The sequence below is a fragment of the Dipodomys spectabilis genome, unplaced genomic scaffold (assembly GCF_019054845.1).
Source record: "Dipodomys spectabilis isolate Male_0828 unplaced genomic scaffold, ASM1905484v1 ptg000002l, whole genome shotgun sequence".
Lineage (NCBI taxonomy): Eukaryota > Metazoa > Chordata > Mammalia > Rodentia > Heteromyidae > Dipodomys > Dipodomys spectabilis.
In genome coordinates, this window is record NW_024870679.1 from 15,945,947 (window position 1) to 15,973,786 (window position 27,840).

At 41.5% G+C, this 27,840-nt stretch overlaps 1 protein-coding gene and 1 pseudogene across 1 annotated transcript; both read left to right on the plus strand.

Annotated features, from left to right (window-relative positions):
- On the plus strand, positions 1 to 14,378 carry Tmed5 (transmembrane p24 trafficking protein 5). The gene is made up of 4 exons (XM_042676311.1): positions 1 to 435; positions 6,943 to 7,040; positions 11,709 to 11,889; positions 13,795 to 14,378. The coding sequence occupies exons 1-4, from the start codon at positions 13 to 15 to the stop codon at positions 14,011 to 14,013; spliced, it is 921 nt and encodes a 306-aa protein (XP_042532245.1). The 5' UTR covers positions 1 to 12; the 3' UTR covers positions 14,014 to 14,378.
- Positions 14,379 to 18,926: 4,548 nt separating this feature from the next.
- LOC122111317 lies at positions 18,927 to 19,996 on the plus strand (annotated as a pseudogene).
- The last annotated feature ends 7,844 nt before the right edge of the window (positions 19,997 to 27,840 follow it).

The window sequence follows — 27,840 nt, forward strand, 5'->3', positions numbered from 1 at the left end:
GAGGCCCGGGGGATGGCTCCGAGGAAGGGGGCGGAAAGGGGCCGCTGGCCCCGCCCTCAGTCCCTACGCTTCGGAGGTCAGCGCTTCCCCCTTGGCAGGATTCGTTTGTCGCCGCTGCGGCCACCAGAACTTTCTTCAGATTCTGGGTATCCCTGCCACGAGGAACCCAGCCAGGAACCGCGGAGACGCGGCGCCCACACCCCACACCTTCCTCAGCGCTCTCAGCCTGAGATCGCCCCAGCAGGGATGGGCGACAAGAACCGGCTGCCCTTCCCCGTGCTCCTCCTGGCCGCGCTGCCCACAGTGCTGCCGCCGGGGGCGGCCGGCTTCACGCCCTCCTTGGACAGCGACTTCACCTTTACCCTTCCGGCCGGACACAAGGAGTGTTTCTACCAGCCCATGCCGCCGAAGGCCTCGCTGGAGATCGAGTACCAAGTAAGTGCCTTCAGCCCCGCTGCGCCGCAGCGTCGCCCTCACAAACTTCTTGGAGCCCTCCGGGCGGGGGGGCGGGGGAGGGGGGGGGAAAGAGGTGAGGGGCGAGGGCCACCCGGCCGCCGACTTGCTCCGCGCAGGCGCGCGTGACGATGCGGGGCGGGGCGGAGGCCCGCCCCCCCCCCCCCCCCCCCCCCCCCCCCCCGCCGCCCGGAGCCCGCGACCGACAAGTTTGGTCTGCCCCAGAATTGACGCTTACCCGTCCCCTTCCCTTTCCTCCGGTCGGAAAGAAGCCAAAGCCGATGATGTCGGTGACTATATTCTTTGTTTCTTCATTCTCCCAGCGCTCTTCAAGCATGTGCTCCGGTATTGAGCATTTCACCATTCTGAACGGATACACGTTCTCCTTTATCATTGGACAAAGTGGTGACACTAGTGTTTGGATCACTCCCACAATCTTCACCTAATTATAAATCCTTCCTGCTTTTACTTCAGTTAAGGATTTTTGAAATTGCCACCATGTATTTTTACTAATTCCGATTTTACATTACGGCGGAAGGGGTAATTGCCATACTTAATGGTACAGTTGCATCTCAATTATATAGCCTTTATTTTCAGATCAAATAACATCAAGAAGTACACTACTTTTATCTTTTTTTTCACTGAACTTTGTTTACACCTCTCCCGTGTCGTTTTCTTTTCGTTAGTATCTGTATAATTTATGAGAAAAATTGCCTTAATGTAGGAGACATTTTGGTAGGGGTAATTTCTTAAAGGATAGTAATTCCACACATTTTATTTTTGTCGGTCGTGGGGCCTGAACTCTGGGCCTGGGCGCTGTCCCTCAGCTCTTCAGCTCAAGGCTAGCACTCTACCACTTGAGCTACAGCGCCACTTTTTTCTGGTGGTTTTATTGGAGATAAAAGTCTCACGGTCTTTCCTACTGGGGCTGGCTTTGAACCGTGATCCTCAGATCTCAACCTCCTGAGTAGCTAGGATTACAGGCGTGAGCCACCGGCGCCTGGCATAGCTGGCTTTTTCTGTTTATGTGGTACTGAGAAATCAAACCCAGGGCTTCATGCATGCTAGGCAAGCATTCTACCACTAAGCCATATTCCCAGCCCAAATGTTCACTCTGTAAGTTGATGTAAAGAATTTCTTAAGTACCAAATATTGTTAACTGTGGACCAGCTTTTATTGGAAGGAACTTTACAATTCAGGTAGTTATAGATGCTTAAGACAGACACAGAATAAAATATTTAAAGTCATGTAGTTAGCAAAATTTAGGATACAACTTAACATTGCTTGATTTGAGTTGTGCTAAAATTTGTGGCAGGTAATTTGAAGGGAGTAGAGAGTTCTCAAGGAGCTTAATTAAAGGTTCTAGTTCTCAAGTAGGCAGTTTCAATAAAGTATGATTAAGTATTGCTAGAAGAGGGTCACTTCTCTGTGTTTCAGAAGAAGATTCCTACAGAATATAAAGTTAAATCTGGATACAGCCTCTGGTCTGAAGTTGATGACCGCTTGAACATGAAAATTACACACCTGTCCAGAAAAAAAAGAAGTTAAATCTGGAGAGATGCTTGAGATAGGAATGAAAGATAATGAGGTGCATTCCAGAAAAAGGAGAAAGATGATTAATATACATAATTCTTAAAAGGCATAGTATGTTTACAACCAAGTATATATACAGAGTACAAGTACTGAGGGTTTTTGTTTTAAATTAGACTTTAAGAATGCAAAGTCTAGGGTAGGAGTAGCAGACAGAGACTCATTTTGAGTCTTGGATGATAAAACACAGCCCTATGTACCATGCTAAATAGTTTTTCCTTTATTTTGCACAAGGCCTTTGAAAATTGAAGCAATTTGCTGGCTTCATTATGCAAGAAGAATTTAAGGAAAGCAAAATTATAGTCAAAGTAACTAGAGGGCTAGTGAAATAGTTACAAAAAATTATATTCATCAAAAGTTCCTCAGTATTTAATCACAAATTATTCCTGTTATTTACCAGATACTGGTCTCTTGAATTCAATGCCTACTTTCAAAATCCTGGCTCTTAAAAACAGCTGTGTGATCTTGAAGGAGTTTTTGGCTTCTTAAAAAATTGAGAGATTAGGAACTACCTCATGAAGTGTTCTTCAAAAAAATTAATAAACCAAGCCGGGCGCTGGTGGCTCACGCCTGTAATCCTAGCTACTCAGGAGGCTGAGATCTGAGGATCACGGTTCAAAGCCAGCCAGGGCAGGAGAGACCGTGAGACTCCTATCTCCAATAAACCACCAGAAAATCGGAAGTGGCGCTGTAGCTCAAGTGGTAGAGCGCTCGCCTTGAGCTGAAGAGCTGAGGGACAGTGCCCAGGCCCAGAGTTCAAGTCCCACGACCGACAAAAAAAAAAAAAAAAAAATTAATAAACCATTGAAAGGCCATTCCTGACTAAATAGTCAGTGAATGTTATTTTACATTTGTATCTCTAGTGTTATATATAGCTTGCTTTAGCTTTATATTTTGTATCTTTAGTCAATATTTAAAATGACTAGCCTGCAGAATGCCCGTGGCTCATCCTCGTTACTCCGGTGGCTGAGATCTGAGGGTCGTAATTGGAAGCCAGCCTAGGCAGAAAATTAACCACCAGAAAACCAGTACTTTGGCTCAAAGTGATAGAGCCCTAGCTTTGAGCAAAAGAGCTCAGAGACAGTACCCTAGGCCCTGAGTTCAAGCACCAGGACTGACAAACAATACTTAAATAAATAAACACACACACACACACATATATATATATACAAAATGACTTGTTTGTTCTCTAAAACATTCTCCCCTAAACAGAAATAGCATTGGAGGGATTTGCAGGGTGAAAATCATCTTTAGCCCTTTGTTTACATTTTTCAACTCCATGATTAAATTATTAGCAACTGTACATTACTCAGTTTTCATTTTGTTCTGTTTGGTTTAGTTTCATTGTCTTAGTTTAGGGTCAAAGGAAAATTTTCCTTCCACTCCTCCAAAGGTTGTGAACTGAAGTTAACAGTGGGAGAAAAAAGGCCTTTATTTGGGCTTAGTTTTACATAACATGGGAGCCTTCAGAATAAAGACACAAAAATTCAACATTTTTATGTTATACTCACCCAGTACAGTATTCCTGTTATTTGAGCAACTTACTTGATCAACTAAGAAAAGATTTTATGTTCATGTATTCCTTCCCCAATGCTCTCCTTTCTTTATTACCTCAAAGTTTAGTGACTTAAAACAAAATGTACTCATAGTTTATGCAAATCAGAATTACTTCTTAAGTAGATCTTCTGCTCTGAGTCGCTTGTCAAGACTGCAGTCAGGCTCTACTGGAAAGCTCACTCATGGTTGTATGTATTTCCAAGCTCACTCATGGTTGTTGATAGGATTCCATTCCTCACTAGTTGTCGGACTAAGTCTTCATTTTCTCACACTGTTAGCCATAGGCCTTCCTTGAGTCTTTCCTTGTGATCTTTTCCATAAAACTTGTTGTAACAGGAAAGTTCACTTCACACTGAGAAGTTAAGGAGGGCCATTAAGAGAGTGCAGGCTAGCAAGGTAGAAGTTACAGCTTTCCATAACCTAATCATGGAAGTCATTTCCATGTTTGCCATATTCTCACTCATTACACACAGAATGAGTACCAGAGAGGCAAGGACCATTGGGAGCCATGTCAGAATCTATCCCCCATACCCACGGCTTAGTAGGAGTATATTTTATGTCAATCCTATGTGACCTAGGTTGAGGATATGATAGCACTCCAAAACATTTTTTTTTTTTTGGGTCCGGTCGGTCGTGGGGCCTGAACTCTGGGTCTGGGCGCTGTCCCTCAGCTCTTCAGCTCAAGGCTAGCGCTCTACCACTTGAGCCACAGCACCACTTCCGGCTTTTTTCTTTTTGCTTATGTGGTGCTGAGGAATCGAACCCAGGGCCTCAGACATGCAAGGGAAGCGCTCTACCACTGAGCCAGCCCAGCACTCCAAAACATTTTGCATTTGTTTTTCCCGTGTTCACTATGGAGGTGAGTCTTTCATAAGTGATTTCTCTGTTTGGGACTCTCTATAAACATGTGAATAGTAAATTTTGAACTACAAACTTCTTTGATATGTAAGTCTCCAATTTATCTGCTGAGTTGTATTACTATTATTTTGAGGCCAAGATTCATGAGCTTTTATATGGTCTCCAGATCCTGGTGGATTCATTTCTACCTACTCGTACCTTGAAGGTACGATCCTTCAGTAGCTTTAGCCTACTTTTATTTCCTATTTCCTACATAATTCATTTTTGAAATCTCATCCTGTCACGAGAATATTAAAGCCCACACTCCAAGCTGTGATGACTAAACAATTGCCTTGCACAAATTCTACCACTTTGACTTTCATGCCTTTTGATCTTTTCCTGTTTAGCACAGATGTTATTTGACTGACTTTAAAGGAATAATAGTTGGGGGGGAGGGGAGAGGCTGGGAAGGGAGGTGAAGGGTAAACAAAGGAGGAGGCTGCAATGCTTGGTAAGAAATGTATGCATTATCCTGCCCATGTAATTGTAACCCCTCTGTACAGTATGTTCTCAAATAAAATAAAATAAAATTAAAAAAAAAAAAAGGAATAATAGTCACAATGTATTACCCTTTAGCTAGCCACACCAAGTGTCTTTGGAAAATGGCGAATTCAATTACTATACAGGTATTGACAGTCCCTTTATGGTAATCTACCATATGAGCCCTTTTGATATGTAGTATTCTGAATTAGAGGAGGTATATTATCGTAAAAGTGCTGTGGTTATATATAGTTCTGACAGAATTCTCAGGGAGAGGGTGCTTGTAAGTCTTTATTAGTGCTCTCATGGAAGAGGAATGCTGCAATCCAATGGTGGAGATGGAGAAGTTCAACTACTTCTTTTATAACTTTGTGTATTTCTTTGCCCTGGATTTCCAGTTGAGAGGATTTGTTTTGGGAGATAACCTCCCGTACCCCGCGGCCCTTTTTTTTTTTTTTTTTTTTTTTTTTTGAGCTGAAGCTAGAAATCAGGGCATTTATAATGCAAGAGTTTTTAGATTACTTATATACTATTTTGCCAAATCGGATGTCCCTAAATTTTAATACGTTTAACTCAGCATCGAAATTTATCTACTTAACCAATTTTTTTTTTTTGGTAGGTCGTGGGCCTTGAACTCTGGGCCTGAGCGCTGTCCCTCAGCTCTTCAGCTCAAGGCTAGTGCTTGAGCTACTTCCCCAAAATTTGTTTTATTCCTAACCAATCATGTTTCACTGAATTCATATGGAAGTTTAGTTTTAAATTGAGTTATTTTAATTTTTTTTGGCCAGTCTTGGGGCTTGAACTCAGGGCCTGGGCACTGTCTCTGAGCTTCTTCTGCTCAAGGCGAGCGAGTACTCATCACTTGAGCCCCAGCGCCGCTTTATGGCCTTTTCTGTGTACGTGATACTGAAGAATTGAACCCAGAGCATCATGCATGCTAGGCAAGTACTTTACCCTAAGCCATATTCGCAGCCCAAATTCTGTTATTTTAATATTTTTAATGTATTTTATCTTTTACAATTAGGTGTTCTGGATTTGACTTCAGCTGATTTGCTTAATCTCTCTGAGCCTCAGTTTCCTTAACTATAATAAAATGTGGGGGTGGCGACAGGAATTTTGAAAATGTCTACCTCAGAGTTGTGGGATTGACTAGAATATCTGTAAAGCCTTAGCACAGTGCCTGGCAATAAATGGTTGTGGTGGTGGTTATATTCATTATGAAAATAAAATTTGATGTTCTTAAAAATTACTTTTGTGATTGGGCGGTGGTGGCTTATGTCTGTAATCCTAGCTACTCTGGAAGCTGAGATCTGAGGATTGCAGTTAAAAGCCAGCTTGGGCAGGAAAGTCTATGAGACTCTTATTTCCAATTAACCACCAGAAAACTGGAAATGGCACTGTGGCTCAAGTGGTAGAACACTAGCCTTGAGCTGAAGGATAGTGCTCAGGCCCAGAGTTTAAGCCCCACAACTGACGCATTTTACCACATGAGCCACAGCACCGCTTCCAGTTTTTTGAGTGGTTTATTGGAGATAAGTCTCACGGACTTTCCTTGCCTGGGCTGGCTTTGAACCATGATCCTCAGATCTCAGCCTCCTGAGTAGCTAGGATTACAGGCATGAGCCACAGGCGCCCGGCTGCCTAGGTTTTAAATAAGTAAAAGACCAAGCATTTGAATTGCCTCCATGTTATGCAGGCTGCAGGGCTTCTCAATGACAGCCTATCTTAGGAAATTTAAGTAATATCCAAACTGCCTAAGTACAGGTGATGGCAACAGAAACATATAAGAAAGGGAGATATCCCAAAAGTGAACACTACGCATATTCGGTTCTTTTCTAACCCCCTGTACCTTTGGTGGCTTTCTTGCCTGTCTAGTTTAGGGGGAAATATTTACATCATATAACCTACTTAGTATCATTTATTTTCAGAATTTTTAACAGTTTCTTCCTGCGTGGTTTTCCACAGGTTTTAGATGGAGCAGGATTAGATATTGATTTCCATCTTGCCTCTCCAGAAGGGAAAACCTTAGTTTTTGAACAAAGAAAAACAGATGGAGTTCACACGTAAGTAATCTCTTTTATTTCTTTTAGCTAAATACCAGTGGATTATCTGCAGGGGCAGATAAATTTAGAAATAAATTAGGTAATTCCAAATGATTTGATACAGTTCTTACAGTTTACCATCTTCTAATCTAAAGCATATTCCGTTCATTCATTCCTTTATCGCCATCCTTTTTCCCTTAGTTTCTTCAGCAGTGTGCCACCACAGGATCAATATCCAGCTACCATTTTTCCTTGTCTTTTTTTTTTGGTCGTGGGGCTTGATTTCTGGCCCTGGGTGCTGTCCCTCAGCTCTTCAGCTCAAGGTTAGTGCTCTACCACTGGAGCCATAGCACCACTTCTGGTTTTCTGGGGCTTTCCTGCCTGGGCTGGCTATCCTCAGATCTCAGCCTCCTGAGGAGCTAGGTTTAGCTAAATCTCTCTCTCTCTTTTTTTTTTTTTGCCAGTTCTGCAGACTGAACTCAGGACCTGGGCGCTGTCCCTCACCTCTTTTGCTCAAGGCTAGCACTCTACTACTAGAGCCACAGCACCACTTCCATACACTTCTGTGTATGTGGTACTGAGGAATCAAACCCAGAACTTCATGCATGCTAGACAAGCACTCTACCACTAAGCCACATTCCCAGCCCCTTTTTTGCTTTTTGTTATTACAACTGGTTATAAAACATGAAATATTTACATTAAGTATTATTATTAAATATATGGCTATAGGAAGCCATAGACAGAAAATAAGAATTCAGAGTTCAACAAAAGGCCATGTATTTCTTCTTTCTCATTTCTTTTTTTTTTGTATCTCATTGTCATGGTTCCCTGTACTATTACTTTATAGAACTCTCTTTAATTATGTTCAAACTAAACTGAACTTATAGAGAGGAAAAGCAAATATGGAGTAGCTAATATTTACCATAAGCTAAGATTGGCATGTTATATGCTTCTAAGTCTTTCAAGCCATGATAAGACAGACTCTTTGATTCCCAATTCCCATTTTACAGATAAAGACGCCTAGAGAAGTTAAGTAAGTCTGCAGGGACACACATGCAGGGTGGAGACAGGATGAAGCAAAACTTGCTTTGTACCATATGATGCTTAGAACATCCCTGGCACATAGCCTGTTGTAAGTACTAGCTATTATTATAACTATTGGTCTTCGTTAGCCAAAGTGCCTGGCATGTAACTGATACTCAGTAAACACTAAATATATGTGTAAATAAAGTATAGGGATTAATCCTTATCCATCATTTTTTGGATACTAATTTAAAATACTTTAAGCTGGGCGCTGGTGGCTCACGCCTGTAATCCTAGCTACTCAGGAGGCTGAGATCTGAGGATCGCAGTTCAAAGCCAGCCTGGGCAGGAAAGACTATGAGACTCCTATCTCCAATAAACCACCAGAAAACCAGAAGTGGCGCTGTAGCTCAAGTGGTAGAGCACTCGCCTTGAGCTGAAGAGCTGAGGGACAGCACTTAGGCCCAGAGTTCAAGCCCCACGACTGACAAAAAAATAAAAATAAAAAATAAAATACTTTAAAAGATGCATTTACTTATATAGAATAGAGAAATAGCAATTTAATTTTAGAAGTCATTTTAGAATCACTTAGAACTAACTTTTCTCTTTTTTTGTGTCAGTTTTGGGGGCTGAACTCTGAGCCTGGGCACTGTCCCTCAGCTCAAGGCTAGCGCTCTACCACTCTTGAGCCACAGCACCACTTCCAGCTTTTTTTCTGCTTATGTGGTGCTGAGGAATCAAACCCAGGGAGGGCCTAATGCATGCAAGGCAAGCACTCTACCACTGAGCCAGCTTCCCAGCCCTCCCTCTCTTTTTTTTTTATTTTTTTATTTTTGCAGTGCTAGGTATCAATTCCAGGACCTTGCACATACTAGAAAAGTACTATCCACTGAGCTCGACCCCTCATGTTTTGTCTTTAACAACCATATGAACAAAAAGTAGACTTTAGTTCATCCTTAAATTTTATTTTTTTGGGTCTGGTCGTGGGGCCTGAACTCTGGGCCTGGGTGCTGTCCATCAGCTCTTCAGCTCAAGGCTAGTGCTCACTCTACCACTTGAGCCACAGCGCCACTTCTGGCTTTTTTCTTTTTGCTTATGTGGTGCTGAGGAATCGAACCCAGGGCCTCATGCATGCAAGGCAAGCGCTGTACCACTGAGCCACCTTCCCAGCCCGCATCCTTAAATTTTAGAATAAAAAAACTATCAACTTTTATATCTACCCCTATTATCTGCCCTGTTACAGTGTTAAATCAAAATTAACTGTGAAAATCAGGCATGCTGGGCACTGGTAGCTCATGCCTGTAATCCTGGCTACTCAGGAGGTTAAGACCTATGGATCACAGTTCAGTCAGCTCCGGCAGTAAAGTCTCATTTCCCACTAGAAAACCAGAAGTGGTGCTGTAGCTCAAGAGGTAGAGTGCTGCCAGGCACTGGTGGCTCACGCCTGTAATCCTAGCTATTCAAGAAGTTGAGATCTGAGGATTGCCGTTCAAAGCCAGCCTGGGCAGGAAAGGCTGTGAAACTCTCATCTCCAATAAACAACCAGAAAACCAGAAGTGGCCCAGTGGATTAAGTGGTAGAGCTCTTGTCTTGAGCTGAAGAGCTGAGGGACAGTGTTCAGGCCCAGAGTTCAAGCCCCTTGACTGGAAAAAAAAAAGTGTTAGCTTTGAGCAAAAGAGTTCAGGGAATGGAGTTGAAGCTCCAAGATGACAAAAATAAGTCAAGCACCTGTGGCTCACGCCTACCCTTGCTACTCAAGAGATTGAAATGTAGAAAATTGCAGCTTGAAGCCAATCTATGCAGGAAAGACTGCAAATTTCCATCTCCAAAAATAACCATCAAAAATCTAAGCTGGAGCCGGGCGCTGGTGGCTCACGCCTGTAAACCTAGCTACTCAGGAGGCTGAGATCTGAGGATCGCGCAGGAAAGTTTGTGAGACTCTTATCTCCAATAAACCACTAGAAAACTGGAAGTGGTGCTGTGGCTCAAGTGGTAGAGCGCTTGCCTTGAGATGAAGAGCACAAGGACAGCGCCCAAGCCCAGAGTTCAAGGACCATGACCGACAAAAAAAAAAATCTAAGCTGGTGGTGTGGCTTAAGTGGTATAGCACCAGCACAACATGCAAACTGAGGGAAAATTCCTGCTAGAGGAAAAAAGGAGTACTCTTGATTTATTTTTTAGAATTAACTCTAGTTGAGAGAAAAGAATAGAATATTTATTGGTTTTTGTTTTGGTCAGCCCTGGTGCCTGAACTCTGGGCCTGTGAGCTATCTCTCAGCTTTTCAGCTCAAGGCTAGGGCTCTAACCACTTGAGCCACAGAACCACTCCCGGCTTTTTTTTTTTCCTGCTTATATGGTGCTGAGGAATCTAACCCAGGGCCTCATGAATGCGAAGCAAGCACTTTACCACTGAGCCACCGTCCCAGCCCCGTGATTTTTTTAAAACCTTATTCCACAAAAGTAAAATGACTGAAGTTACACTAATTTTTCTGAACATTATTTTAGCATAAGTTGACTTTTAACTTTTGCTTTATAGGAGAAACTTTTTTTTAACTAGTTCTAGTCCTTCAGATAGTACGGAATTTTTCTGCACTTTGCATCATAATGGGCTGAATTACCTCTGTAGAATTAAATATAAACAAGTTTTATAGAATTCTCCAGTAATTGGCATGTACAATTAAACATAAAACTGGGTAGATAATGGAAGTCAGGAACCGTGCTGTAGACTCTCTTCTATGACATGAAGATCGGTCTACAGTCCTCCAAGAATACCATTAATTGCAGTATTGTTCTTACATTTTGTGTTTTCCCTGTGAGTTTGTGCTGCTTATGAGACTACCCAAGAGCCCAGTGATAGAAACAGAATTTTAATGAATAAAACTCAGGTTTGAGCTTTGAAGGGCTGCAAACCTAATTATTATATCTGAATGTTTTGCCTTTTTGACCAATAGCAGACCCTTTAAGAACGCCCAGTCTACATGAAACTGCCCTTCAAGAGTCATATATACTGGCTATATAGTTATTGTAATAGAGTATTACACTTGATGGAATGTTTTCCTTTGCAAATACCTCACAGCTGGTTTAGATCACTTAATATTCACGTAATGGTTTTATTTTCCCTCATAAATTTGGCCTCCACCATATTCACCAGTATCTGTTCAACTTTCTTTCAAAGGTAAACTACCAACATTTGTCACAAATGAGTGTGTTTTTTGTAGAACTAATCTATAATCTTTGTAAACTCTACTATAGAGCATTACTTAAATAGTTGGAAGCTTAGAAGAGACCACTCAGTACACTACTGCTTTTGCAAACAAAACAACTCAGTTTACAGGGTAATCTCAAAGAATAGCTTAGTAATCATGCATGCATATGAATTTATTGTCTTGTTCTTGTCTTTTCATCCTATCCTTTTCCACAGTTAGATCATTTAGTATTCTTTACCAAATAGATCCCAAGTATGTCTACATTGCAAGGTCTTGAATATAGTTGTTTCCAGGTTTTTTCTCTAGAAGCTATAAGTTATCCTCCAATATAAAGAAATCAGTAGCTGCCCAAATACAAAGCATGTTTTTTCATGTTTTTTTTTTTGTTGTTGTTAGTTTTTCCTTTGGTTCTAAATAGAAATACAGATAACTTAAGATGTGTCCTGTTTTCTATATACAGTATAGAGACTGAAGTTGGTGACTACATGTTTTGCTTTGACAATACATTCAGCACTATTTCTGAGAAAGTAATTTTCTTCGAATTAATCCTGGATAATATGGGAGAGCAGGCACCAGAAGAAGACTGGAAGAAATATATTACTGGTACAGACATGTTAGAGATGAAACTGGAAGACATTCTGGTTAGTATGATCTTATAAAGTATGATTAGTCACAGGGCCTCTTAACATGTGATAAGCATTAACATCTACATTATCTAGGCAGATCTGCTTCCAGTATTTTCTTTTCTTTTCTTTTTTTTTTTTGGGGGGGGGGGGGGGGCCTTGAACTCTGGGCCGGGGCACTGTCCCTCAGCTCTTCAGCTCAAGGCTAGCACTCTACCACTTCAGCCACAGCGCCACTTCCGGCTTTTTTTTCTTTTTGCTTATGTGGTGCTGGGGAATCGAACTCAGGGCCTCATGCATGCAAGGCAAGCGCTCTACCACTGAGCCAGCTTCCCAGCCCCTGCTTCCAGTATTTTCTTTTGTCAAAAACAGGGACTTGAGCCCAGGTGTAGTCCCTGAGATTTTTGCTCAAGACTAGTTAGTTCTCTACTACTTTGAGCCACAGTGCCACTTCTGATTTGCTTGTGGTTAGTTGGAAATGAGTCTCAGGGACATTTCCTGCCAGGGCTGGCTTTAGTCCTCAGATCTTAGCCACCTGAGAAGCTAGGATTACAGGCATAAGCCACGAGCTTGTGGCACAATTTCATCTCTTAATTTTAAACCAAGAATTGGTAGCTTGTCCCTATAATCCTAGCTAATCCAGAGGCTGAGATCTGGAGGATTTCAATTTCAAAGCCAGTCTGGAAAGGAGTGTCCTTGACTGTTTTATCTTCAATAACTAGTAAAAAGCACAAGTGGAGCTCTGACTTAAGAATAGAACAAGAACCTTAAACCAAAAAGCATCAAGGCACTGAGTTCAAACCCCAGTACCTGCACCAACAAGTAAAAAAAAAACTGGGCACTGGTGGCTCACACCTGTAATTATAACTACACAGGAGGCTGAGATCTGAGAACTACAGTTCAGGGCCAGCCTGGACAAGGAATTGTGAGACACGTCTCCAAGTAACCACCAAAAAAGCCAGGAGTGGAACTCTGCCTCAAAGTGTTAAATGAGGAACAAAGCTCAGACAGTGCCTAGGCCCTAAGTTCAAGTCCCTGGACAGAAAGAAAGGGGAAGAAGGGGGGAGAGAAGAAAAGCCAGGTACCAGTGGCTTATACCTTCCTGCCTATAATTCTAGCTACTCAGGAGATTGGATATGAGGATTTCTGATTCAAAACCAGCCAGGGCAGGAAATTCTATAAAGCTCATCTCCAAATTAAAAACTACCTAGAAGTGGAGCTGTGGCTCAAGTTGGTAGAGTGCTGGCCTGGAACAAAAACACTCAAGACAGTATCCAAACCCTGAGTTCAAAGCCCTAGGGCCAGCAACGGAAAAAAAAAAAGGGGGGGGGGGGAAACAATTTCAATGTTAGCTTATGTTCTTAAAGCCTTTGATAGTGTTTTTTTTTATATATATATATATTTTTTGGGTCTGGTCGTGGGGCCTGAACTCTGGGCCTGGGCGCTGTCCCTCAGCTCTTCAGCTCAAGGCTAGCGCTCTACCACTTGAGCCACAGCGCCACTTCCAGCTTTTTTCTTATGTGGTGCTGAGGAATCGAACCCAGGGCCTCGAGCATGCAAGGCAAGCGCTCTACCACTGAGCCACCTTCCCAGCCCGCCTTTGATAGTTTTTGTTTGTTTGTTTTCCCCATAAGACAGGCAACTAGAGGAAGGTGCTTATAATCCTAGCTACTCAGGAGGCTGAGAGCTGAGGATCACAGTTCAAAGCCAGCTTGGGCAGGAAAGTACGTGAGACTCTGATCTCCAATAAACCACCAGAAAACTGGAAGTGGTGCTGTGGCTTACGTGGTAGCCTTGAGCTGAAGAGATGAAGGACGGCGCCCAGGCCCAGAGTTCAAGTCCCACAACTGACAAAAAAAAAGTATATTTTAAACTTAGAATGTCAGAGTACTTTTTATAGTAAAATTGCTTATTTATTTCCAGGAATCCATCAACAGCATCAAGTCAAGGTTAAGCAAGAGTGGTCATATACAAACTCTGCTTAGAGCATTTGAAGCTCGTGATCGAAACATACAAGAGAGCAACTTTGATAGAGTCAACTTCTGGTCTGTAGTTAATTTAGTGGTCATGGTGGCAGTGTCAGCCATTCAAGTTTATATGCTGAAGAGTTTATTTGAAGATAAGAGAAAAAGTAGAACTTAAAAGTAAGGTTAACATTGAAAAAGGGAAGTAGAAGGATGTAGTACATTGTTACAGTCCATTAACAGTCTTCTCCAAAATGTTTCAGGAATTATTAACTGTAAAACAAGGAAAATTATGTGAAAGTCATCACTTTTCTTTTTATAGACCCAGTTGTTCCTGTGTGTATGAGCACATTTAAATGTAAAATATACATTTTAACTAATAACTGCATTTTTCTAACTTTGAACACTGGGACTATAAACAACACCAATCTTGCACCCAACTTTGTAAAACTATAGAAAACTTCAATGTATTAGGTTATAAATAATCTGTATGAGGGCTGGGAAGGTGGCTCAGTGGTTAAAGCGCTTGCCTTGCATGCCTGAGGCCCTGGGTTCGATTCCTCAGCACCACATAAGCAAAAAGAAAAAAGCCAGAAGTAGTGCTGTGGCTCAAGTGATAGAGCGCTAGCCTTGAGCTGAAGAGCTGAGGGACAGTGCCCAGGCCCCATGACCAGACCCCAAAAAAAAAAAAAAAAAAAAAAAATCTGTATGATTATGGGTTTGAATATATCAACTTTACTTACACACTTATCTCTCCTAAAACATAAAAAATACAGCTCTGAAATAACGTTTAAAATCAATTGTTATCATATAAAACATTAGAAAAGTATTAGTTTTGTATACTTGGCTTACATCCACAAAAGTTGATGTTTTATTAATTCTTAAAACTCTTGTTTTATCTCTGGGAATTCTTAAAAACTCATTTTAAGAATTAAAAGGCGGGGCTGGGAAGTTGGCTCAGTGGTAGAATGCTTGCCTTGCACGCATGAGGCCCTGGGTTCGATTCCTCAGCACCACATAAGCAGAAAAACGCCAGAAGTAGTGCTGTGGCTCAAGTGGTAGGGCACTAGCCTTGAGCTGAAGAGCTGAGGGACAGCGCCCAGGCCCAGAGTTTCAGCCCCCACAACTGGCAAAAAAAAATAAACAAATAAAAGGCATTCTTTCCTTATTAAAATTAGGACAAGTTCTCTCTCTGAAGTGAAGATATATAAATAAAAGTCTCTATAAATAGGACTGTCTCAACATTATAACTACAATACAAAATTTTATAATTAGTTATACAAAATAAATTTATTTTTATATTATCTGCTAACAGTGTTGGTAGTTACCTCATGATTAACTTTGATAATACATTATTTAGGAGGATTTACTATTGAAAGGACTCTAGTATATTGAAAGCATCTCTAGTATAAATATCTCCTTTGAGTTCTCAAAATTATCAGGAAAAAAGAACTAAACTAAACCAGAGTATCTGATCCAAAATAAAACTTTTTCTATATAGAACTATAAATATATGTAAATAAGAGGCTAATTATGATATCCCAATTCTAAAATCTTTAGAGATTAATTTTCACTTCATGGGGCTATTTTGTACTTATCAGTCATTATTTTGAATTACCTTCATAAATATTCAGGTACATGTTATGAGATAGAGCCCTACTTGAAGATTTAGCACTGAGTAAACTTATTAGTTTTTATCCCAACTCATAAAATCTCTTTATTTACTCATAGTGAGGAATTGGAAAGAAAATCATGAGTGAAATACAATTTTTAAGTTACACTGATTCTTAGTGTTATAAGACTATATTATTAGAAACCTAGGAAATGGCACTGTGGCTCAAAGTGGTAGAGTGCCAGCCTTGAGCGAAAAGTTCAGGGACAGTGCCTGGGCCCCAAGTTCAAGCCCACAACCAACCAAAAATAGCCTAAAAATCTGAGGATAGAACCCATCTGCAAATTGTATTTTGGAATTCTTGATAAATAATGCTAAGTATAATGACTTCTTCCAATGTACACTCAAGTGGCACAAGTATAAATAATATAAATTAGGCCAATAGGGAAATATTTTCCTATTCAGAGACCTTTTTAAAAATGAGATAAATATCTATTATGAGTTACCTTAATTGCCTAAGAAAATGTCTCAGATGACTAGGAAAGTTCTTGCAGCACAGGCAGTAAAATCACTGTCACAAGAGCCTTCTGTTTTCCCTTCTGTTAAAAGCAGGGTACAGATATAAACTACTGCATCTTTTCTATAAAACTGTGATTGAAAATTCTACCTCCTATATATGGCTGATACTGTACTGTATTCTAATCTTTACTTATCTAACCTGAAATTATGGTTACATCACCTTCTATAGATGTGATTTGTTCCACTGATTTTTAAACTTAGAATTCAGTAACTTCCTACTATATAAAGGTAATAATGACTTTATTTGGAGAACAAAACTTAGAAATACTGACATTTTATTTTTATAGACAAAAATATATTCAAGAACCAGATTAAATAACTATTAATCTGAAAAGTAAAAATTGTAAATAAAGAACAAAAGTATTTAACATTTCAAAGGCATATTATCTGCTTCATATGATTATTTTAATGTTACTTTCTGAATTATAATAAATTCAAGTAAACTGCCATTGAAGAGCTCATTTTGTCTTTGGTTATAATTATATACAGTAAAAGACTGCAATACTTTAACAAAACGTAGAGTTCATTGTGATTTGCATTTGGACCATTATGAATGTGCTGTCCTTTATATGAATGTCAATGCACAGAAGTGTGTGAAAATATAGAAATACAATATAAATTGAAATGTAATTTTAACATGTCATCTTAAACCTCATGAAAACTAAATGCCTGTAATTGTATACCTCAAATGAAAATGCTTTATCTTCAAGTATGTCATGATTTTTAATCTGGTATGTAATAGTGCAGAGTTGCTCAAATTACATTATATGTGTGAACAGCCATCTTAAATGAACAGTACACTGGCTACCTAGCTGAATATACATAATAAAAACCATTGTAAAACTCTTACCTACCAATCATAAACAACAGTAACTTAATGGTTTCCTTGGTCTAAAGCTTTCATGTACTTTCCTTTTTTTTTTTTTTTTTTTTGTCGGCCGTGGGGCTTGAACTCTGGGCCTGGGCGCTGTCCCTCAGCTCTTCAGCTCAAGGCGAGCGCTCTACCACTTGAGCTACAGCGCCACTTCCGGTTTTCTGGTGGTTTATTGGAGATAGGAGTCTCACGGTCTCTCCTGCCCGGGCTGGCTTTGAACCGCGATCCTCAGATCTCAGCCTCCTGAGTAGCTAGGATTACAGGCATGAGCCACCAGCGCCGGCTTTTTTTTTTTTTTTTTTTTGGTCCAGTTGTTGGGCCTGAACTCTGGGCCTGGGCACCGTCCCTCAGCTCTTCAGCTCAAGGCTAGCACTCTGCCACTTGAGCCACAGTGCCACTTCCGGCTTTTTTCTTTTTGCTTATATGGTGCTGAGGAATCAAACCCAAGCGCTCTACCACTGAGCCACCTTCCCAGCCCACTTTCCAATTTTGAAAGCACACAGTTCTCTCCATCTCTTTGTTACCACACTACCACAGTTCTCTCCATCTCTTTGTTACCACACTACCTTTGTTCTTGTTTTGACTTTACTTATTATTTATCTGTTGCCTGTGTAGAGGTCCTTAAAATTCAAACAAAGGGTGGGCACCAGTGGCTCACGCATGTAATCCTACCAACTCAGGAGGCTGAAATCTAAGATCTGGTTCCCAGCCAGCCCCAGGGCAGGCAGGAAAAGTGCGGGCAGGCAGGAAAAGTGGGGGAGACTCTTATCTCCAATTAACCATCAGAAAACCTGAAGTGGCTCTGTAGCTCAAATGGTAGAGCATGCCCCTTGAGCTAAAGAGCTCAAGGACAGGGCTCAGGACCAGAGTTCAAGCCCCACAACTAAACACATACACACAAAACAAATCCATTTCTAGACAAAAGATAAAAAGATAAATGTAATTTAGTATTTGCTCGGCTGTAAGAGAAGTCAGGTCACACTGCTGATGGGTATTTAAAGTAGAGCCACACTGAAAAATATTCCAGGCAGTTGTGCATAAAACATACAGCACAGCATTTGTGTACTTGTATATATATTTATCCCTGAGAAATGAAAATGTGTTCAAATAAAACCACACAAACATACCATACGCATAATAGAAAAAAAACTAAAAATAAATGTCTTTCAAAAGCTAAATTTTGCCCACCCGAGTGGCTCACGCCTGTAATCCTAGCTACTCAGGAGACTGAGATCTGAGGATCACCATTCAAAGCCAGCCCAGGAAACTCCTGAGACTCTTATCTCCAATAAACCACTCCAATAAACAGGAAGTGGCGCTGTGGCTCAAGTAGTAGAGTGCTCACCTTGAGCTGAAGAGCGCAGGGACAGCGCTCAGGCCCAGAGTTCAACCCCCATGACCGAGCCCTCCCCCCCAAGAAAAGAAAAGAAAGCTGAATGTTATATAAATAGAAATAATGTAGTGTATGAATTTTTTTTTTGCCGGTCCTAGGGCTTGAATTGGGGCCTGGGTACTGTCCTTGAGGCTGCTTTTGCTCAAGGCTAGCATTCTACCACTTGAGCCATAGCACACCCTCCAGCTTTTTCTGTAAAATGTGGTACTGAGGAATCAAACCCAAGGCTTCATGCATGCTAGGCAAGCACTCTACCACTAAGCCACGTTCCCAGCCTGTGTATGAACTTTTGAGATTAGCTTTTTTTTTTGGTTGGTCTTGGGGCTTGAACTCTGGGCTTAGGCGCTATCCCTCAGCTCTTCAGCTCAAGACAAGCGTTCTAGTGCTTGAGCCACAGCCCCACTTCTGGTTTTCTATTAGTTTATTGGAGATAAGAGTTTCATGGACTTTCCTGCCCAGGCTGGCTTTGAACCTCGATCTTCAGATTACAGGCGTGAGCCAATGAGGCCAGGCTTGAGATTAGCTTTTAAATCCCTGAACATTCCTTTCAGATCCAAATTGTTTCATGTAATAGTAGTTAACTCTTGGAGTGAGAAACAGGGGTATAACTTAATGGTATAGTCCTTGTCCAGCATGTGGAAGTAGTAATCACCAGTTCCCCCAAGTTCTTTTCATCACCACAGAGCATATCATGGATGTATTTTAAGTTTAGTCATTTCATTCTTTACTGAAATAGAGAAACGAATCCATAAATTCATGTAGAACAGCAAAACCTAGAATAGCCAAAGCAATTCTAGGCAAAAGAAGCAATGTAGGAGGTATCACAATACCAGATTTCAAGCATCTACTATAGAGTCATAACAAAAACAGCTTGGTATTGGCACAAAAATAGACCCAAAGACCGAGGTTTCCCACCACCGGCTCCCGGAATCCAGCGTTCTGGATGCCGCCATGACCCAAACGCCCTTCCCTCCCCACTGCATCCCCTCCTCTTGGGACTCCTACTCCTCTCCGCTGGGCAGCGCGGCAACCGGCCTGCACACCAAGGGCGCCCTTCCCCTGGACACGATCACTTTCTATAAGGTCATCCCCAAAAGCAAGTTCGTCTTGGTGGAGTTCGACACCCAGTTACCCCTACGGTGAGAAGCAGGTTGAGTTCAAGCGCCTGGCTGAAAACTCGGCCTCCAGTGATGATCTCTTGGTGGCAGAGGTGGGGATCTCAGATTATGGTGACAAGCTGAACTTGGAGCTGAGTGAGAAATACAAACTAGACAAGGAGAGCTACTCAGTTTTCTACCTCTTCCGGGATGGGGACTTTGAAAACGCAGTATCCTATAGTGGGGCGGTCAAAGTTGGAACCATCCAGCGCTGGCTAAAAAGGCAAGGGATCTACCTGGGTATGCCTGGTTGCCTACCTGTGTATGATACGCTAGCAGGAGAGTTCATCGGGGCTCCAGCATGGAGGCTCGCCAGGCCCTCTTGAAACGGGCAGGACAACCTCTCAAGTGTAAGGGAGACTGAGAAGAAGTGGGCTGAACAGTATCTAAAAATCATGGGGAAGGTGTTAGACCAAGATGAGGACTTCCCAGGTCTGAGAAGACCCGGGTCACCAAGCTGATTGAGAAGAACAAGATGAGCTCCAAAAGAGCTTAAACATCCTAACTGCCTTCCAGAAGAAGGAGGCTGAGGAGGAGGAGCTGTGAAAGGTTTGCTGGGGATAGGGAGGGGAGAATTACTTGTTAGCCTTGAGACCTATGTGGGATGGATGAGGGAAGGGCCGGGAGAGGGGTTGGAAAAGGTGTTATTAAACCTGAGTCCTGAGTGTGTCTGTGCATTATCCAACCTTGGGCATCTCTCAAGCCCATCTGGGGAGAGCTGAGGGCTCCACTCAGCCAGCCAGCAAAAGGCCCCCTGGGAAGGAATTGGTGCTATATAAAGAGGGTACTGTCCACATCCACTACGAGAAATTTCTGATCCAATAAAAGTCCCTGTGTTTGGTTAAAAGAAAAAAATAGACCCAAAGACCAATGGAATAGATTAGAAGACCCAGAAATAAAACCACATACTTAAAAGAGTATTTGACAAAGGAGCAAAAGACTTACAGTAGAAAAAATAGCCTCTTCAATTACTTATGCTGGGAACTGGGCATGCAGAAAACAAAGTGAGCCCCAGCCTATCACCATGCACTAACATCAACTCAATGGATTAAAGACCTCAACATCAAACCTGAAACTCTGAAACTACTACAGGACAGAGTAGGAGAGACACTAGAATTTATTGGCACAGGTAGGACCTTCCAGAACCAAGTCTCACGGTAACAACAAATTGGAGACTAGACAAATAGGACTACCTTAAAAAGTTTCTGCACAGCTAAAGAAAGCTACCAACAACTGGGAGAAGATATTTACCAGCAATATAACAGACAAAGGCCTAAAACCTATTATATACAGGGAACTTAAGAAACTAAGACCCCCAAATCTAACAAACCAATCATTGAATCGGCAAGGGAACTAAAGAGACTTCACAGAAGAGAGAAAAAGACAAAAAAAAAAAAAAGACAAAATGTACATCCCTAACCTAAAGGAAATGCAAATAAAAACCCTGAGATACTCCAGTCAGAATAGCCTGTATCCTAAATTCAGACAACAACAAATGTTGGCAGGGGATGTGGAGAAAGAGGAACCCTACTGCATTGCTGGTGGGAATGTAAACTAATACAACTACTCTGGAAAGCAGTCTGGAGGTTCCTCAGAAAACTAAACATAGACCTCCCTTATGATCCAGCCATTACCAATCCTAGGCAGCTACCCTGAGCAACAGGAACCATGATATGACAAGGACACATGTACCTCCATGTTCACTGCTGCACTGTTCACAATAGCTAAAATATGTAAACAGCCCAGATGCCCCACTATAAATAATGGATCCATAAATTGTATCTATTTACAATGGAATACTATGCAGCCATTAGAAAGGACAAAATAAGCCGGGCCCTGGTGGCTCACGCCTGTAATCCTAGCTACTCAGGAGGCTGAGATCTGAGGATCACCGTTCAAAAGCCAGCCTGGGCAGGAAACTCCCTAAGACTCTTTAATAAAACACTAGAAAACCGGAAGTGGCACTGTGGCTCAAGTGGTAGTACGCTAGCCTTGAGCTGAAGAGGTGAGGGACAGACAGCGCCCAGGGCCAGAGTTCAGGCCCCATGACCTGACCCCCCCCCACCAAAAAAAAAAAAAAAAAAGAAAAAAAAAAATCTTTATAGCCTATAATAATGACAATTCACCTTATGAAGGTTAAAATGTGTTTGTGACTTTAAGTATCACTATCCTACAATACTGTGAAATTTCTGTAATCACTTAATCTCAATAAAGAAACTTTTTAAAAGTTTAGCCAATTTTTCTGGGTGCTGGTGGCTTATGCCTGTAATCCCAGCTACTCAGGAGGCTGAGATCTGAGGATCCTGGTTAAAACCAGGCCGGGCAGCAAAGTCTATGAGACTCTTACCTCTAATAAACTACTCTGAAAAAGCCAGAATCGGAGCTGTGGCTCAAGTAGTAGAGTACTCACCTTGGGCTGAAGAGCTCAGGGACAATGTCCAGGCCTAGAGTTGAAGTCCCACAACAGACAAAAAGATAAAATTGGGGGGCTGGGAAGGTGGTTCAGTGGTAGAGCGCTTGCCTTGCATGCATGAGGCCTTGCGTTCGATTCCTCAGACCACATAAGCAGAAAAAAGCCAGAAGCAGTGCTGTGGCTCAAGTGGTAGAGCGCTAGCCTTAAGCTGAATTGCTGAGAGACAATACCCAGGCCCAGAGTTCAGGCCCCATGACTGGCAAAAAAATAAATACATAAAAATAAAATAAAAATTTACAAAGTTTTATAAATTACAATTTAAATATTTTTCACAATGGTCTTGTTTTATACTCTTGGATTCTGGAAAAGAACTGGCAAAAAGGAACTGGCAGAAACCAGACTTTAGCCTCCACCTAAAATACTCTCAAACAGGTTTTACTTCAAAATTTCCACACCTCCTCAGAGAAACAAGTTTAACTTCAGGGTTATTTAAGCAAAATTAATACTTTCAAAGAAGAACTTAACTACCTTTTCTGCTTCTGTTGTCTCAAATTCTAGTTAGAAATAAGTTACTTCGGGCTAGGAAGGTGGCTCAGTGGTAGAGTGCTTGCCTTGAATGCATGAGATCCTGGGTTTGATTCCTCAGTACCACATAAGCAGAAAAAGCTGGAAGTGGCGCTGTGGCTCAAGTGGTAGAGCTCTAGCCTTGAGCTGAAGAGCTGAGGGACAGAGCCCAAGCCTAGAGTTCAGGCCCCACACCAACCAAAAATATAAATAAATTACTTCCTACTAATAGAATTTAAAACATCATTTGGATAATTGTTTAACCCAAATTATAATCCACCACTAAGCACATACTACTAACCCTTCTTTTAATTTATTTCACTTAAATGGAAATTTCAGTAATTATAATGAACTTATGTTTATTATATAAATTATAATATACTGAACTATATAAGTTAGTGTTACAGAAATATATAGTAGCAATAACATTTGTAAAAATTTACTCAAAAATACTATTTTTTAAAGCAAAGTAAAACCTCAGAATATTCTTTTTTTTTTTAAAAAAAAAAAACTATTTACACTGGGGAAAATAAAGGAAGAGACGTCATTGTCCCCAAAAATGTATTCATTACCTGACTTATGAAGTGGTAGCCCCTATGTATAACACTTAATAGCAATAAAATTATTAAAACAACTGTTCACCAACTCCAGGCATCAGTGGCTCACTCCTGTAATCCTAGCTACTGAGGAGGCTGACATCTAAGGATCACGGTTCAAAGCCAGCCTGGGCAGGAAAGTCGGTGAAACTCTTTATCTCCAATAAACCACCAGAAAACCAGAAGTGGCACTGTGGCTCAAGTGGTAGAGCTCTAGCCTTGAGCTGAAGGACAGAGCTCAGGCCCAGAGTTCAAGCCCCACGACCAACAACAAAAAAAAGCACTAAGACACAAGTAACATACATAAGGAGGCCCATAGTAGACAATAGGCCTGTACAGACCTTCCTAGATCAAGAACTCAAGTCATTTGAAAAAAAGCCAACCATTTGCTATATAGCACTGATTTTCTGTATGTTCTTTGAACTCAAGTCAACACTGTGATACCTAAGGGAAGACATAAATCTATTTTTGCCTGTAAGGATTTATCTCCACTAACAACTGTCAGACAATAGGAAAAAGAAGGTGATTGTCGGTCGTGTGGCTTGAACTCTGGGCCTGGGAGCTGTCCCTCAGCTCTTTAGCTCAAGGCTACCGCTCTACCACTTCCAGCTTTTTCTGTTTAATGTGGTGCTGAAGAATTGAACCCAGGGTTTCATGCATACTAGGCAAGCACTCTACCACTGAGCCACATTTCCAGCTCAGATTGAACACTTTTTAGAAATATAATTAACAATGCAGAATAATGACTTATCAGGGATGTTTTAATCCAAAAGTATATTTGCACCATCTATAAAGATCATCTTTGAACATTCTGGACAAATGAGTTACTAAGCATCCCATCTTTATACTCATCTCTAATGTGGTTCAAAGCCAGCCTGGGCAGGAAAGTAGATGAGACTCTTTATCTCCAATTAGTGACTAGAAAACCAAATGTGGCACTCTGACTCAAAGTGGTAGAGCACCAGCCTTGAGCTGAAGAGCTCAGAGACAATGCCCATGTCCAGAGTCAAGCCCCACAACCCCCCCCCCCCAAAAAAAGGTCCAGGGACAGTACCCAGGCCCTGAGTTCAAGTCTCATAACTGATAAAGAAAATTCAAAGCCAATTTAGCAGAGGGATTTTGTTGAAAATGAGGTGGAAAGCCTAGCACTGGTGGCTCACACCTGTAATCCTAGCTACTCAGGAAGCTGAGATCTGAGAATCACAGTTCAAAGCCAGCCCTGACAGGAAAGTCCATATGACACTTACATCTAAATCACCAAATAGTCAAAAGCTGAGGTCTAGCTCAAGTGGTAGAGTACTAGCCTTGAGCAAAAGAGTCAGGGACAGCTCCTAGGCTCTGAGTTCAAGCCCTAGAACCCTCTCCCCACACCCCTCCCCCGTCTACTCCCTTTTCTCCCTCCTCTGTATATATACAAAACACACACACACACACACACACACACACACACACACACGTAAAGAGAAAAAAAGTGAGAAATGGTTAATTTGTACTCTTACTCTAATTTTAAATATAAAGACAGTATATAATCTAGCCATTACTGTATGACATCTGGATATTAAAACTTAAAATTGCAAATACTGTACTTGCTCTCATTTACCTATTTAATAGTTGAAGATTTTTCCCATGTAAAGACTGACTCAGACATTTAGCTTCCTAATATTGTACAAGAAAACCTTAAGGATCAGAAAAATTGCTAAAGTTTTTTTTTTTTTTTTTTTTGGGTCCAGTCGTGGGGCCTGAACTCTGGGCCTGGGCGCTGTCCCTCAGCTCTTCAGCTCAAGGCTAGCGCTCTACCACTTGAGCCACAGCACCACTTCTGGCTTTTTTCTTTTTGCTTATGTGGTGTTGAGGAATCGAACCCAGGGCCTCAGGCATGCAAGGCAAGCACTCTACCACTGAGCCACCTTCCCAGCCCAGAAAAATTGCTGAAGTTTTTATCTTCCTGATAAAGGAATATGGCTGATTAACTGCCACAAAAACAAATCAACAATAACAAAAAAACAAACAACCACTAAAGTGGAGTTTGGGAGTACTGTACTCAAATATATTAAGAAAATTTCTCCATAAAAGCTTTTATTCTGGGAAGGAAAGAGGGGCAGTTTACTACTTCCCAGTGGGAGCATTTTATCTTCTTTTGCTGTTATGTCCAGAACTCTAGAACCACATCACAAACATCTGCTAGCTCTGCAGATCATGCCCCAGTGGAATTCAATGAAATAACCAGTTTTATCTCCAATACAGACAAATAGATATCTTCTGTATACATGGTTGGAACTAAATAAGAATATTTGGAATACATTAAAGAGCATTCACCATGTGCACATACATATGTGCTTACCCACTCCAACCAATGTAACCCAGGACCTTATGCTCTCACTGGCTTTTCTTGCTCACAGTTGGTACTCTCACTTGAGTCCTTCAGTCCAACATTCCCTAGGAAGATCTGACTTCATCACCCCTACATTAGAATTTATACAACAGTGAGGCAAGGTGGTGTATGTCTATGATTCCAGTACTAGGGAAGTAGAGGAGGATCATTTGAGAACAGCTTGGGCAACAAACATAATGACAAATCATCTCAAAAGAAAAAGGATAGTGGCGCTGTGGCTCAAGTGTAAGCGCTTGCTTGCCTTGAGTAAAGAGCTGAGGGACAGCAACCAGGCCCAGAGTTCAAGCCCCAAGACCAACAAAAGAAATAAACAAAAAATCAAAAGAAAAAGGACTTATGCCAGGCTCACATCTGTAATCCTAGCTACTCAGGAGGCTGAGATCTGAGGATGGCAGTTCAAAGCCAGCCTTTGGCAGGAAAGGCCATGAGACTCTTTTCTCCAATAAACCACTAGAAAACCAGAAGTGGTGCTATGGCTCAAGCAGTAGAACACTCGCCTTGAGCTGAAGAGTGCAGGGAAAGCACCCAGGCCCAGAATTCAAACCCCAGCCCAACAAAAAAGAAAGAAAGAAGCCGGGCGCTGGTGGCTCACGCCTGTAATCCTAGCTACTCAGGAGGCTGAGATCTGAGGATCGCGGTTCAAAGCCAGCCCGGGCAGGAGAGACTGTGAGACTCCTATCTCCAATAAACCACCAGAAAACTGGAAGTGGCGCTGTAGCTCAAGTGGTAGAGCGCTCGCCTTGAGCTGAAGAGCTGAAGGACAGCGCCCAGGCCCAGAGTTCAAGCCCCACGGCAGACAAAAAAAAGAAAGAAAGAAAGAAAGAAAGAAAGAAAGAAAGAAAGAAAGAAAGAAAGAAAGAAAGAAAGAAAGAAAGAAAGAAAGAAAGAAAGAAAGAAAGAAAGAAAGAAAGAAAGAAAAGAAAGAAAGAAGGAAGGAAAGAAAGAAAGAAAGAAAGAAAGGATTTATGCAAGGAATTCAAAAGATTCATAGTCTGCTCTGGAGGTCTACTTAACAGTCTAAGAATCCATATTCATTATCTAGTACCAAAGTTTTTACAGAACTGTCATTAAGTTTTTAATTTAAAAATGGGATTAAATTAAGCAAGATGGGAATATGGCTTAGTGGTAGAGTGCTTTCCTAGCAAGCATGAAGCCCTGGGTTGGATTCCTCAGTATCACATAAACAGAAAAAGCCAGAAGGGGCGCTGTGGCTCAAGTGGTAGAGTGCTAGCCTTGAGCAAAAAGAAGCTCAGGGCCAGTGCCCAGGCCCTGAGTTCAAGCCCCAGGACTGGCAAAAAAGAAAAAAGAATTACCGCCCTCCTCCCCCCAAAAAATCAAGATATATTATCTTTTCTTTCTGGAGTTTGGGGACAAAAGTTCTACCACTTGAGCCATAGCTCCATTCCAGATTTTTGGTAGTTAGAAATGAAGTCTCACAGGCTTTCCAAGCTGTCTCTGAAACACAATCCTCAAATCTCACCCTCCCTTTGTACCAAGGATTACCTAGGTACACAGCTTTGGGGCCAAGGTTTTTATTAAAAGAGAAAAAGAAAAGAAAAGAAAGGAAAGGAAAGGAAAAGAAAAGAAAAGGGGAAAGGGAAAGGGAAAGAGAGAAAAGGAGAAAAGAAAAGAAAGAAAAGACAAGAAAAGAAAAAGAAAAGAAAGGAAAGGAAAGGAAGAAAAGATAAAAGAAGAGAGGATAAAAGAAGAGAAAAAAGAAAAGAAAAGGAGAAAAGAAGGGCCAGGTAACAGTAGCTCATGCCTATAATCCTAGCTACTCACAGGAAGCTGAGATCTGAGGATCACAGTTCAAAGCCAACCCCAAAGCCAACCCCAGGCAGGAAAGTCCATGAGACACTTATCTTCAATTAACCACCAGAAAACCAGAAGTGGCACTGTGGCTCAAGGGGTAGAGTGCTAGCCTTGAGCTGAAGAGCTGAGGGACAGAGCCCATGGCCTGAGGTTCAAGCCCCATGACCAACAAATAAAAATAAAATAAAAAAAATTTAAAAAAGGAAATCCCAGCCAGGTGCCTGTGGCTCACCCTGTAATCCTATCTACTCAGGAGGCTGAGATCTGAGGATCACCGGGAAACTCTTATCTCCAATAAACCACCAGAAAACTGAGCACTAGCCTTGAGCTGAAGAGCTGAGGTACAAAGCTTAGGCCCAGAGTTCAAGCCCCGTGACTGACCAAAAAAATTTTTAAAAAAAGGAAATCCCTTATTTGAAATCTGACAACTATTTAGAAAAAATGATGTAGAGGTCAGGCACCATGGCTCATGACCATAATGCTTACTACTTAGGTGGCTGTGATATGAGGGGTCAAAGGTTCAATGTAGGGATTGAGGTTTCACACCATCCTGGGCAAATAAATCCAAGAGACAGGGCTGGGAAGGAGGCTCAGTGGTAAAGTGCTTGTCTTG